Source organism: Xenopus laevis, chromosome 6L (assembly GCF_017654675.1).
Source record: "Xenopus laevis strain J_2021 chromosome 6L, Xenopus_laevis_v10.1, whole genome shotgun sequence".
NCBI lineage: Eukaryota > Metazoa > Chordata > Amphibia > Anura > Pipidae > Xenopus > Xenopus laevis.
The window spans coordinates 157,731,409-157,746,955 of record NC_054381.1 but is presented as its reverse complement, the minus strand read 5'-3'; the positions used below and the strand labels follow the sequence as shown (position 1 = coordinate 157,746,955).

Here is a 15,547-nt window from a genome sequence, read left to right as displayed (position 1 = left end):
GAAAACCATTTGATTGGATTTGGTTAGTGGAAGATTAAGAGCACATTTATCTCTGAGAATAGCCCTTCCATGTGTCCCATTAGCAGCCGCCTGTTCCTTCTCCTGCGTAAGTGGAAGCCATTAATATTCCGACTGTTCCCGTGTAATGAGCAACTTCCCTTTCATATTGCAACAAAGAAACAAGTCGCAACGAGATCAATGCCTTATTATTATTATTAAGCACAACCACCTGTTAAATTGTTAATTGTTAAAAAGACGCCATATTGCGTACATGTTCCTTTTATTCAATTATCGGCGAGCAATTTGTTTGATTTTATTAAGCCGCTTTCATTTAGCGTCGTCGTGGGAGATGGAAGAGTGTTGTTAATGACATTTATCCATGGAGAGAAATTGGGTTTTTGTTTATGATGTCCTTTTTAATTATTTATTGAGTGATACAGCTGCACCAAACCCAAAATGATATTCAGAGGGAAAGGGTCACATTTACTAAAGGGTGAAGTGACTTACGCTGGCGAAAATCAGCTAGCGAAATAGATAGACTCTAGTGCTACTTCGCTCCCTAACGCCTGCCTAATTTGTGCTCTGGCGAATGGATGTTACTCTTCAAATTCACTAAGATGCGGATTTTACTGAACGTTACCTCTTGCGCCAGACTTGCCTTCTCCACCTCAGACCAGGCGAAGTGCAACAGAGTAGATAGGAGTTCCTCAAAAAATAGTTGAAAATTTTTCTAAGTCCCAAAAAACACTGGCGACTTTTCCTTTTTTCAGGGTGATAGACTGCAAAAGAGCGTACTTTTTTTGGGGGTAACCGGCTTCCCCCCTACATTTCCTAACATATGGAACATAAACTATACACTGGGCTCATGTGTAGGGCAATATAACAACTTTATTTTATTAAGGTTTCCCTGGGCTTGTGTAGTGTAATGTATTTGCTGCAACATATACGTCAACATAAACGCTAGCACAACTTTGCTTCGTTTGGCGCAGTAACGCTAGCACAACTTCGACAGCTTTTGGCACCCTGGATGCAACTTCGGATTTTATTGAATTAGCGTTGTCCTGGCGAATCTACGCCTGGCGATGTGTTGTGCTGTGAGCAAAGCCGTCGCTGGCGAATTTTCGGAGGTTAGTATATTTGCCCCAAAGAGAGGTGTTGCAAAGGCTGCTGGAGCTCGGACTCATGGATGGGGAGTGGTGTTAACAACTGTCTAGTGTTTTGTCCATTCTTGCTTCCCTTTTCTATTATTTCCTTCTGTATAATGCAATTACTTTATTGAAACTCCTTTCACCCCATTTGTCTAATAGGCTGCGAAGCCGTCGCTGGCGAATTTTTGCCACTTTGTAAATTAACCTCATAGCCTTTCTACCTTAAAGGGATTCTGACATGATTTTTATGGTGTAGTTTTTATTTCTAAATGACACTGTTTACACTGCAAATAATTCACTGTACAATATAAAATGTCATTCCTGAACCAGCAAGTGTATTTAGTTATAATATTGGTGTGTAGGTGCATCTCAGGTCATTTTGCCTGGTCATGTGATTTCAGAAAGAGCCAGCACTTTAGGATGGAACTGCTTTCTGACAGGCTGTTGTTTCTCCTACTCAATGTAACTGAATATGTCTCAGTGGGACCTGGATTTTACTATTGAGTGCTGTTCTTAGATCTTTTATGTGTTTATTAACGTCAAATGATGCACAACTTTTCGGGGGCAGGCCCCACCTGACGAAGGGGCCTGCTCCCGAAACGTTGTGCATCATTTGATGTTAATAAACACGTAAGGGGTTAACTCAGATTGCTTATGTTCCTGTGTGCCGGTTCCTCCTTTTGTTTCTCTCCATTGGATTCCGGGGAGTGCTGTCTCCCCAGAGGACTGAGCACCAGGCAATCGTTCAGAGGGGGGCTAGTGAGTGCGTTCACACTGTTTCTACAAGTACTGTTCTTAGATCTACCAGGCAGCTGTTATCTTGTGTTAGGGAGCTGCTATCTGGTTACCTTCCCATTGTTCTTTTATTAGGCTGCTGGTGGGAAAGGTAGGGGGGTGATATCAGTCCAACTTACAGTACAGCAGTAAAGAGTGACTGAAGTTTATCAGAGCACAAGTCACATGACTGGGGGCAGCTGGGAAACTGACAATATGTCTAGCCCCATGTCGGATTTCAAAATTAAATTAAAAAATTCTGTTTGCTCTTTTGAGAAATGGATTTCAGTGCAGAATTCTGCTGGAGCAGCACTATTAACTGATGTGTTTGAACATGTTTTCCCATGACAGTATCCCTTGTGCAATTTGCTATTGCCATTACAAGAGCCCTTTTATGCTTCAGGCCTAAATCATTGGGGACTTTAGCAGAGGCATGCAGGTTTTGTAGGTTTGCCAATCAATGAGACCTTACACATTACTGGAGGTTCTTTTCAAGCATAAGTTTAGGAATCGCTGTGCTTAACGGGCAGATTTATTAAGGGCCGAATAGTAAATTCCAATTTATTTTAGTGTCAGAATTCACACATTTGAATTTTAATCCACCAATTCGAATGTAAATTTGAACGTGAGATTTATCACAACTCGACCATGGAAACAGTTCTAATTTGAATATTCGCCACCTAAAACCTGCTTCGCGTTTCGTTCCCATTAGAACAAATTTTAGACATTCAAATTTTTTCATAAATAACCTCCCATTTGAATTTATTATAGTGAAAAAAAAAAAGATTTACATCAATTTGAACTTTGATAAATCTGCTCATAAACAAGAAAGGCCTAGTTGTAAATAATGTGACACAGCTTAATAAATAGCCCATGAACTCTCATTGTACAGGAATTGGCAGTTATTCCTCACTCTTTGTAGGAGGCTGATTCATAAATCCTCAGTAAATGGATTTGCACTCTATTGATTGGTGTTATCCCAGAGAAATGAACGAGTGGTGCTCCTCGATTGCAGGCTCAAAGCTCATATTGAATTATTTAATAAACAGAATATTTTCTAATAACTTGGATTTAATGTCTCATTTGGCCTCTCGTTGCTGGTCTTCAACTCAATATTCTGTTACAGGCAACACTGGATACTAAAATCCCATGTATTAAGCGGCCAAGCCAGATCCTGTCTAGATACTCAGACACTACAGTAGTATATACCAAAAACAGTACAGGTATGGGACTTGTTATCCAGAATACTCGGGACCTGGGGTTTTCCACATAATGGAGCTTTCCATAATTTTCTAGTAGACTTCATACCTTACATCTACTAGAAAATCATGTAAACATTGTAGGTTTTGCTTCCAATAAGGATTAATTATATCTTAGTTGGGATCAAGTACAAATTACTGTTTCTTATTACACAGAAAAAGGAAATCATTTTTCGAAATTTGGATAAAATGGAGTCTCTGGGAGACAACCTTTCTGTATTTCAGAACTTTCTGGATAATGGGTTTCCAGTAGGGATGCACCGAATCCAGGATTCGGTTCAGGATTCGGCCTTTTTTCAGCAGATTCAGATTCGGCCGAATCCTTCTGCCTGGCCGAATCGAATCCTAGTTGCAAATTAGGGGCAGCAGGGAGGGAGATTGCGTGACTTTTTGTCGGAAAACAAGGAAGTAAAAAATGTTTTCCCCCTCCCACCCCTTATTTGCATATGCACATTAGGATTCGATTTGGTATTCGGCCGACTCTTTCGCGGGGGATTCGGGGGTTCGACCGAATCCAAAAAAGTGGATTTGGATCATCCCTAGTTTCCAGATAACGGATCCTGTACTTGTACATTCATAGTACATGCCCAAGGCCGTCATCAGTAATCATGTAGCCCACACTAGTATAGTATATTCATACTAGTATATTCAGGATCCTCCCTTATTAGCCCACTGGTCATCTGGGCCCTTTGGAATGTGGACCCTGTTGAGAAATAAAATGAGGTCCCAATGGAAAAAATGCCACATCCACCCTGATCCACTTAGGCCACTCCATAATTATTCCACATACCCCACAACCCACCCAAATACCACCAATTTCCATAGTGAGCCCCCTTCTGCCATGAGGCCCCTGGCTGCAGCACCCTATTTACCCCCTGGTGGTGAATCAATGGGTCAATCCGTTTAAAGGGGTTTAGTATGATGTAGAGAGGGATATTCTGAGATCATTTGCAATTTGTATTCATTTTTTATTATTGAAGGTTTTTGAGTTATTTAGCTTTTTCAGCTGCTCTTCAATTTGCACTTTAAGCAATCTAGTAACTAGGGTCCAAATTCCCCTAGCAACCATGCATTGATTTGAATAAGAGACTGGAATATGAATAGGAGAGGCCTGAATAGAAAGATGAGTAATAAAAAGTAGCAATAACGATATATTTGTTTTTTTAGAAGGGGACAGCGACGCCCATTTGAAAGCTGCAAAGAGTCAGAAGAAAATAATGAAAATCAATTGAAAAGTTGCTTAGAATTAATCGTTCTATGACATACTAATGGTTACTTTAAAGGTAAACCACCCCTTGCCAGATCCAGCCTAGATCAGTTCAGATGTGACCCCATATCTATTCTTGATAACCCAGGCATATATGTATGGGATCCGTTATCCGAAAACCCATTATCCAGAAAGCTCAGAATTACGTAAAAGCCTTCTCCGATAGACTCCATTATAATCAAATAATCCAAATTTTAAAAAGATTTTTTAATAATAAAACAGTAACTTGTACTTCATCTCAACTAAGATATAATTAATCCTTATTGGAAGCAAAACCAGCCTATTGGGTTTATTTCATGTTTATATGATTTTCTAGTAGACTTAAGGTATGAAGATCCAAATTATGGAAAGATCCATTATCCGGAAAACCCCGGGTCCCGTGCATTCTGGATTACCGGTCCCATACCTGTATATGGGTAAATCAGTAGACAGAGGGTATATGTATTTGGGTTATTTTAGCCGTTTCATGGTGGCTTCCAGCCTGATTGGTTTCTTGACTGTAGGGTTTGTCTTGGCCAATGGCTCTTCTTACATTTCTCAGATTTTGGTTCATGGTCATTCCATTGGCAGCCGGACAGTTTTGTGTTTGGTTCCTTTAAATCCCGGGCTGTTCTGTACAGCGAGGGATAATTATCTGCACCACCATCGTTACCGGTGTTCTACCTAATGAACTGCGACTTGTCTGTAGGAGGGTTCCTCAAGGTCATGTTGAAGGAGATGTTACTTACAGTATCGGAGGAAATGACTTCTGACTTAATGCTGAACTAACAGTGACAAGGGCTCAAGTGACGGCAAATCAAGTCACGGTCCAGCGATGGAGAAAGCTGCGCTAACTGTGTGGAATTAATGGGATCCCACCAGTTTCTGATATATTGTCCAACCGCCAGTCAATCGACAAATTCCTTCTGACGTTATAGAATGCAAAACTGGCCATTTTTATTTGCACATTATTATTATTATTATTATTATCCACTTCTATCAGAGACTCAAACCCCACGTGAAGCTGTGCCTCATTCTGATCACATACACATACATACAGCAGCCATATTGAATTTATAGTGTCAATTATGTTCTCTCTTTGGCACTTTCACTGTGAGTCTTTTGGGCCCAGCTTCAATAAAGGTCAGTGTTTTCACTAAGAAAAAAAAAACGTGGATTTATTTAGGTTTCAGAATAAGTGGGATGGTGCCATAGCTGAGACATTTTCAACTACACCTGAGGAACCACAAGATGGACCCCTTTATTAAGAGAAACACATTCCAGCATCCAGGCTTTGAGGTTAACATTTTGGGTGGATGCTTGTTACCCCTGGAACTATAGCAGCGCAAGTTTTAGGGTAAGGCCACACTAAGCGATAGCGCGGCGATTTGACTCGCCGCGACTTTTAAACGGCAATCGCTGGCGAAACTTTGGCGCTGGCGTCTATGGGGAATCGCTGCGTAAAAACACACGCGGCGATCTTTTTTCTATTGTCGCTCGAAATCGCCTCGCTAGGCGATTTCGAGCGACAATAGAAAAAAGATCGCCGCGTGTGTTTTTACGCTGGCGATTTTGCGCGATTCCCCATAGACGCCAGCGCCAAAGTTTCGCCAGCGATTGCGGATTAAAAGTCGCCGCGAGTCAAATCGCCGCGCTATCGCTTAGTGTGGCCTTACCCTTAACATGGCCATACATGAGCCAATCAGGCATGATACCCAGCAAGGGACCATACATGTGAATGGATATATATATATATATTGCTAGTTGCAAAGCTTCCTTCTGCTTCACTTTTGGCCAACTAACTCAACTGACTTTTCTGACAGATAATCCTCGATCCACCATGATCTGACCTTGTAGGGCCAGCTTCAGAATCTGGGCCCTGGGTACCCCTGGAACTATAGCAGGGTGACTGTTACCCCAATGTTTCTATATATCTGTAACCTTGTTATGAGCTAAGGGGGCCCAGTCTGAAGGTCAGTTAGGGGGAGATTTGGGGTGAGTGCTTATTTGTACCCTGGGTACCCCTGGAACTATAGCAGAGTGACACCCCAATGTTTCTATATATCTGTAACCTTGTTATGAGCTAAGGGGGCCCAGTCTGAAGGTCAGTTAGGGGGAGATTTGGGGTGAGTGCTTATTTGTACCCTGGGTACCCCTGGAACTATAGCAGGGTAACTGTTACCCCAATGTTTCTATATATCTGTAACCTTGTTATGAGCTAAGGGGGTCCAGTCTGAAGGTCAGTTAGGGGGAGATTTGGGGTGAGTGTTTATTTGTACCCTGGGTACCCCTGGAACTATAGCAGGGTGACACCCCAATGTTTCTATATATCTGTAACCTTGTTATGAGCTAAGGGGGCCCAGCCTGAAGGCCAGTTTTGGGGGAGATTTGGGGTGAGTGCTTATTTGTGCCCTGGGTACCCCTGGAACTATAGCAGGGTGACTGTTACCCCAATGTTTCTATATATCTGTAACCTTGTTATGAGCTAAGGGGGCCCAGTCTGAAGGTCAGTTAGGGGGAGATTTGGGGTGAGTGCTTATTTGTACCCTGGGTACCCCTGGAACTATAGCAGGGTGACACCCCAATGTTTCTATATATCTGTAACCTTGTTATGAGCTAAGGGGGCCCAGTCTGAAGGTCAGTTATGGGGAGATTTGGGGTGAGTGCTTATTTGTTCCCTAGGTACCCCTGGAACTGTAGCAGGGTGACTGTTACCCCAATGTTTCTATATATCTGTGACCTTGTTATAAGCTAAGGGGGCCCAGTCTGAAGGTCAGTTAGGGGGAGATTTGGGGTGAGTGCTTATTTGTACCCTGGGTACCCCTGGAACTATAGCAGGGTGACTGTTACCCCAAATTTATATATACCTGTAACACTGTTGAGGGGCACCTGTAACACTGTTGAGGGACACATAATGGAGGGGCACTTGGGGCGCCCCTCCATTATGTCAGGAAACCTCTGTTACATTTGTGAGCTGATGATTGCAATAGATTTGTGAGAATTCCTTTACACGCCTCTTGTGAATACACAGATGACCCCTAGGATGTTAGGGATAAATAAGTCATGTTATTTGAGGCGGCTCAATAGAGGTCACATGGGTGTTTAGGCATCAATGATCATTAAATCTTGTCAGTGACAATATAAATAGAGAGCAAAGAAAAGTGTCGCTGTGTCAGTGGATTCTAAATTTAAACACACATGATGGTTAGTGAATGATAAATGGATTGAGGGTCAGTGGTGTTTGTTCTGGTGCGACCCTGTAATAGACAATGATTTGTCAGGGATCACCAAAGGTTTCTTAAAGGAGAAGGAAAGGCTAAAAGTAAGTTTTATCAGAAAGGTCTATATAAATACACCAGTAAACCCTCAAAGTAATGCTGCTCTGAGTCCTCTGTCAAAAGAAACAGCACATTTCTTTCCTTCTATTGTGTACTCATGGGCTTCTGTATCAGACTTCCTGTTTTCAGCTTAAACCTCCAGGGCTAGGGCTTGAGCATGCTCAGTTTGCTCCTCTTTTCCTCTCCCCCTCTCTTTGCCCCCTCCCCCCTCCTCTCCATACCGTAATCTGAGCCCAGCCCCTCCCTCCTCCTCCTCTCCATACCGTAATCTGAGCCCAGAGCTATGCGTGAGCAGGGAGAGACTCAGGCAGGAAGTGATGTCACACCAAGCTAATATGGCAGCTGCTATTCTAAACAAACAGTTTGCTAAATCATTCTGCAGAATACAAATACTCTTATAGCTTGCACTAGTGTGACTAATCTATTGGCAATAAACTGCTTTGGTAGCTTTCCTTCTCCTTTAAACTACAGCTCCCAGCATCTGCACTTATACTTGTAAACTGAAGACCGGACCATTTAAAAAATATCTGTGTGTCTAATGGAAATACACGTGTATTTCTAATAACTCTATCTATTGTCATGCTACTATCAGCAGTTACCTTTGGCTGCTCATTATGATCTAGTATAGAATTCATGGTTACTATATTTTCTCGTTGACACGATTTCCATCTGATGACAGATAAATGGTGCCCACAACCTCATTACTCTGCCTTTAATAATACATGGGAGTGGGGCCTTATTGGGGAGAGTGGGTGTTATTGTGAGGGGGCCTTTGGTGTAAGCTGTGCATAGGTGTTAGTCTTTAGTTAAGTGAAGAGAAGGACTAAAGTTGTGCTTGTGTTAGTGCTGGCCTCTGGAGTCGTTATCTCTGTTAGCTGTACGACTTGTAGCTTGGCAGCTGCAGACTGACTCCGCCACTCATTTACAACAAATTGATTCTCTGTTCCATTTTCTCCAGGTGCCATTTCTGTTTATTCAGTGTTTAGCACCAAGCACACTTTCTTTGCTTCTCTTTCTCTAAGAGCAGCAAGTGATCAGTTGATGTTAAGGAGATGCCGTGCAAATTGAATCATTGGGGGGTGGTGGATTATGGGACCGGCTTTCTCGCTGAATGCTGATGTCTCCTGCTTCATCCATTTCTTTCTATAGTCTTCTTCTTTTATGGAAATACAATTGGGGTTAAACCAGCCAATACGCCCACAAGACAAACAGATATTTAAGGGGATGTAAAGACAAAAAAAATTAAATCTCATTTTTACTTTCTTTAATGAAAAATTTCCAATATATTTTGATTAAAAAATGTGTACCGTTTTGATAATAAACCTGCCTGTATGCAATTAAATTCCCCCTTCGTTTTACTTGCTCTGGCTGCTGAGGATAAGAAACTTCAGATGGTCCATAACTGCTCTGCAGGGAAACAATCATACTTTCAGACTGCAGGGGGAGCCCCCACACCTTACTTGAGCAGCTTTGTTTGTTTCCCTGTAGAGCAGCCGGCGACTGTGTAGAGATTTGTATCGGCAGACCCAGTGCAGTCTGTATATTCTGATTATTAATCAGTCTTGCTGTATCGGCTTCTATGGCAGATATTATTTGACTTGTGCTGTTTTGATAATTTATGATGATCCCTAAGCTTAACCTCCCAACTGAAGCCCAGACGGCACTGAGCATGTGCGTAGTCTTGGTCTTGCAAAGATTTTTAACAAAGTTACAAGATGGTGACCCCCTGCAGGCAACTTTGAAAACATAAATCATTTGTTGAATTGGGCTTCTGATGCAGTAAGTACATGTTTATGTTTAGAATACAAAATACAACATTTCTAGCATTATTCTATTTTAGAATGAGTTTAGTTCCCCTTTAAGCAATTAAACTAAGGATCCCCAACTGTTTTTTACCCATGAGCCACATTCAAACTTGGAGAGCAACACAAGCATGAAAAGTCCCTGGGGGGGGGCAATTAAGGGATGTGATTGGCTATTTGGTAGTCCCTATGTGAACTGGCAGCCTACAGGAGGTTCTGTTTAGCAGTACATCTGGTTTTTATACAACTAAAACCTGCCTCCAAGCCTGGAATTCAAAAATAAGCACCTGCTTTGAGGCCAGTGGGAGCAACATCCAAGGGGTTGGTGAGGAACATGTTGCTCATGGGCCACTGGTTGGGAACCACTGAATTAAACTGACCACTACCTGAGTACCTCCCACTGTGGTACCACATTGATGTGCCCATGCAGATCCCAGGAGATAGAAGATACCACCAAGCAGGGCTTCCTGCAGTCACATCTCCCCAGGATCTCTAGAGTTGAACCTTGTCAGGAGACCTCACAGGCGTTCTGTTACTGTGGCATTCAGTGACTGGGACTTGAGGCTTCCCAAAGTTTTGGGGGGGGGCTGCTAGGTCACATGGTTGGGAGGAGACGTAGGAGGTTATGTCATAAGGAAAACTTCTCTTGACCTATGGCAACCATTCAGCAGGTAGCATTTACTGGGCACCGGTTTAAATGAGGACATCTTATTGGTTGCTTGGGTTACTGTACCTGGGTAAAATGTGTTCCATTTATTATACAGGTATGGGAATCGTTATCTGGAAACCCGCTATGCAGAAAGTTCTGAATTACAGAAAGGCCATCTCCCATAGACTCCATTTTATCGAAATAATCCAAATGATTATTTCTGTGTAACAATAAAACAGTAGCTTGTACTTGATCCCAACTAAGATATAATTAATCCTTATTGGAAGCAAAACCAACCTATTTGGGTTTATTTAATGTTTTCTAGTAGAGTTAAGGTATGAAGATCCAAATTACGGAAAGATCTGTTATCCAGAAAGCCCCAGGTCCTGAGTATTGTGGGTAACAGGTCTCATGCCTGTATAAATAAATATGGAGAAGGAGAGAGTCGGTATGGAGACCATGAAGGGGAGAAGGTGGAGTTGGACATGTTGTGTTGAGGCACCAGGAATTTAAGAAGGTCAAATATCAAACCATTAGGATTGTGTTGAGGAGGGAGTAGGGATTGACCTGATTCCTTCCCAAAACCTTGACATTGGCTTAGTAATATGATCTCATATACGCCATGCCTTTGTACATAGCCCTACACCAGCATACAGGGGTGAAAGGCATCGGGGATTCAAAATATTAAACTCATTCCGTTCGTGCTGTTATCCCATCTGCCACCTGACCCGCTATTCAACTGCCAGTTAATGCCTCAGTTTATCTAACAGCCTGGAGGCAGGCCCCCTCTCTTCACTTGGTCTCTTCCTCGCTGCTTCGTACTATTTTTAGCTCCTCTCTAATCGCTGTTGAACGTATGGAAAGGTTTCTATTCTTCTGCAGGAATTGCTTGGCTGAGAGCAGAGAAAAATCAAATAGTCCCTGCATTATTTATGTCCCTACAGGCTTGCCATAGTCTATATTTAGCCAGGGCCAGTGGTGACTGTCAGTGTGTGTGCACAAGGGCAACTGCCGGCTCATTGATCAGCAGATTGTACAGGGACAGAAAGGGGGGCCCCAGGCAGTGGATGAAAGCTCGGGTTCCCATTCTGAGAGGGCAGTTTAAAGGAGAACTAAACCCTTAAAATTAATATGGCTAAAAATGGCATATTTTATATAGCAGCAATGATCCAGGACTTCAAACTTGTCACAGGGGGTCACCATCTTGGAAAGTGTAACTTGTCACAGGGGGTCACCATCTTGGAAAGTGTCTGTGACACTCACATGCTCAGTGGGCTCTGATTGGCTGTTGAGAAGCTAAACTTAGGGCTCGTCACTAATTATCCAGCAGAAAATGAGCTTCCCTGGCTGTAATATAAGCTGATGCTACAGGTTTGCTGATTATTCAATTCTGATGCTAATTGCACTGGTTTCTGTGCTGCCATGTAGTAATTATGTGTATTAATTACTAATCAGCCTTATATTGTGACATTTCTATTCTATGTGTACTGTATATTGTGAGTGGGTCCCTAAGCTCAGTAAGTGACAGCAGCACAGAGCATGTGAATCAGCAGAAAAGAAGATGGGGAGCTACTGGGGCATCTTTGGAGGCACAGATCTTTACTGCTAAAGGGCTGTGGTTGCCTTGGGCTGGTACAGAAGCACAAAACATCATGTACAACATTTCTACCTACTTCTTTAGTTAGGCTTTAGTTCTCCTTTAATTCAGGGAAAGGCAACACTTCCGGCCTCATTTACTAACAGGGCAAAATGATGGGCAGAATTAATCTGCATTCTTTGCCCCCATTATGCTGGTTTTGCTGTTGAGGCGACAGCGAGAGTCCAATTGACCTGTAAGATATTGGCTGTCAGGGAGTTGCTGGCACTTGGCAGAAAATGGATTCCCTGCACATCACACGCCATTGCTGTTGTGCGCCCGCCAGTAGCGATGAATAATATTCCAGGTCAGTGACTGTCATTTTCCTGGAATCTTTTTCATGTGACTTGGTAGAAGATTGGCCCCGGGGTAAATGTAGGATTTCTTGTCGAGGGAACAGATAGTGCAACAGAAATGTATCCCTCCTGCTCCATCTAATGATCTCAGGTTAAACTGCTCTGTTAAAGGGGAAGTTTTTTTTAAATAACAAAAGAAAATGTCATTCTAAGCAATTTCCCAAAACTGTGCAATAAAATCTCACTCCCAGTGTGAGAGGCCGGCGTCTCTTTCTTGCGCAGTGATGGCTTTCAGTAATGACTCAGTGGTCACGGTGTTCCGAGCCAAGGCTGCCGACCCAGGGTCACTTTGCTTCATATCCCAGTCACTTTATAGCTCTTGACCTTCACTGCTAAATTAAATTGGCCCTGAAAATTTGCTCCGCACAGCGCTACATTTACCTACGCTTGCAAATGATAAGATTGGATCATAAATTGCTTATTCCGGCATAAATCATCATTATAGTGACACCTGCATTTATTCTCCTATCACTTGAGCATAGAAGTAACACCATGTTCAGGTTCATCCACAGATATGCATAGGGCTCTAGGTTGGAGGTGCCATATTGATTCCCTTAGACAGTACAGTATGAAGGTATAGCTTATTGTGTGCCCAGAACATTCCTTCTCTGTATATTTGTATTTATACATATGGGAGGAGGGAGGTGCCATTTTGATTCCGTTAGACATTACAGTATGAGGGTATAGCTTATTGTGTGCCCAGAACATTCCTTCTCTGTATATTTGTATTTATACATATGGGAGGGAGGTGCCATATTGATTCCCTTAGACAGTACAGTATGAGGGTATAGCTTATTGTGTGCTCAGAACATTCCTACTCTGTATATTTGTATTTATACATATGGGAGGAGGAGGTGCCATATTGATTCCCTTAGACAGTACAGTATGAGGGTATAGCTTATTGTGTGCCCAGAACATTCCTTCTCTGTATATTTGTATTTATACATATGGGAGGAGGAGGTGCCATATTGATTCCCTTAGACAGTACAGTATGAGGGTATAGCTTATTGTGTGCCCAGAACATTCCTTCTCTGTATATTTGTATTTATACATATGGGAGGAGGGAGGTGCCATATTGATTCCCTTAGACAGTACAGTATGAGGGTATAGCTTATTGTGTGCCCAGAACATTCCTTCTCTGTATATTTGCATTTATACATATGGCATGATTGAGGTGCCATATTGATTCCCTTAGACAGCACAGTATCAGAATTAAATCCAACTAGACACCCCATGTAAATACCGGAGCAGTGAAAACCCCCTAATTATTTCAGATTTGCCAAAACTGGAAGCCAGTGGGCAGGGTGCAGACCCCAATTGACTCCACTGTCTTCAACCAATTTCCCTCTCCCATTGTGCATCACAGTTTCATTTGTATGGAATGTGATGTTGTCAGTGCAATAATAATTTTACAATGGAAAAACAAATATAATAAACCACTTGCCTCCAGATCGTAATTAGCCTTGTGTTGATTACCATGCAAGCCGGCCGGTAAAAACGGAAAAAAAAATCTTCCACGGCATCTGGAATGTAGCTTATTTTGGTTAAAGGCTAAGGAGACACACCATTTGCTTTCTTGATGGATTGCTGCCTTTGACATTGTAATCTTAAAGGGGAACTATTGCACAATCAATTAAAAATTCTGCATTGTTTCTGAAATAATCAAGTTCATCTTCACTTTCCCTCTCTCAGCATTTGTTTCTCTTTTATTCTGTCTTCATGCAGCAGTTGGGTGTCAGATACTCACTCAAATAACTGATTCCAGTACAAACAAAATCTAACAAAATAACTGCCTTTTGCACAAATTCTGCATGTAGAGAGACATGATGTCTGGTGAGTTTAATAGAGTGACCTCTAATACATCTTCTAGGCAAAAGGAGCCCCCCTATAAGATATATTGGCTCTAACTGTCAGTGAATATCTGACACCCAACTGCTGCATGAAGAGAGAATGAAGAGAAACAAATGCTGAGAGAGGAATAGTGAAGATAAACTTAATTATTTCAGAAATGGTACAGAATTTTTAATTGATTTTATTTATAAAGCTTCTTATTTCAGTATGAGGAATTTAAATTAAATTTTCATTTTTGTGGCAGTTCCCCATTGACAGCTGAGATTTTTAACTGAGCTTACAAGAGCTATGAATGCTTTAATAAAATATAGAAATTGGATTTCATGTTTAATTTGAAAAGGACTTTTATTATACAGATTTTTGTGTCTGGGTGACAGGCTCACTACTGTTTCCAGAAATGCCTGTGAAACGGGGCAATAGATAAGAACCAGTTTTCCAGTTCAGACTGCCTGTTGTATAGGCAGTGACTTACATGTTATACACAACACTAAGACAAACAGGGGTGCTTTTAATATATATCGGGGGTCTTCAATGTTTTTTTTTACTCATGAGCGTCATTCAAACGTAAAAAAAGTTGGGGAGCAACAGAAGTAGGGATGCAACAAATCCAGGATTCAGGATTCAGCCAAATCCTTCTGCCCGGCCAATCCAAATCCTAATTTGCATATGCGGGGAGGGAAATCATGTGACTTTTTGTCACAAAACAAGGAAGTAAAAAATGTTTTCCCCTTCCTATCCTATTGCATATGCAAATTCGGATTCGGTTCAGTATTTGGCCAAATCTTTTGCAAAGGATTTTGTGGTTCGGCCTAAATGTTTAGCAATTAAGGGCAGTAATTGACTATTTGGTAGCCCCATACGTGGACTGGTAGCCTACAGGAGACTCTGTTTGGCAGTACATCTGGTTTTATGCAACTAAAACTATCCTCCAAGCCTGGAATTCAAAAATAAGCTTGTGCTTTAAGGCCACTGGGAGCAACATACAAGGGGTTTTGCGAGGAACATGTTGCTCATGAGCCACTGGTTGAGGATCACTGATGTAAATGAAACCCTAGGCAGGATGCCAGAGGGCAACTGTACCCAATGATTTACTATGATAATCTTTTGGCCAATAAAATATTAAGCATTGGCACTGACTTTATGCATACCACATACTGTAAGATTCCAACAAAGCCAATTGGATGGACTGGGAGCCATTGTGTGTGTAGGGTGAACAACCTGCTTCCTTATTGTATGTCTAGTAATCAATGTTCTGTTCTGCTTCATTTACAGACACTGGAAGGAATTCTAAACTTTAAGTACTCCGGAGGCCCAGGGCATGTGGAAGGATACTACAGGAACCTGTCTCTTGGCCTTCATGTGGATGTGGAACCTTCAGTGTTTTTCACCCGTGTCAGTACCCTACCTGCAACAAGGTGAGGATTCTCCCTAATGCAGGGGTCCATAACCAGTTTTATCCATGAGCCACATTAAGGGTTTATTTATCAA

The 15,547-nt window shown here is 42.0% G+C and overlaps 1 protein-coding gene across 1 annotated transcript in view; it reads left to right on the top strand.

Moving 5' to 3' along the window:
- trappc9.L (trafficking protein particle complex subunit 9 L homeolog) overlaps positions 1–15,547 on the top strand; it is a gene marked incomplete at its 5' end in the record, with an annotated part of 331,258 nt that overhangs the window by 101,654 nt on the left and 214,057 nt on the right. Inside the window, 1 exon segment of the mRNA NM_001089879.1 lies at positions 15,332–15,474. Coding sequence (NP_001083348.1) covers positions 15,332–15,474 — 143 coding nt within the window.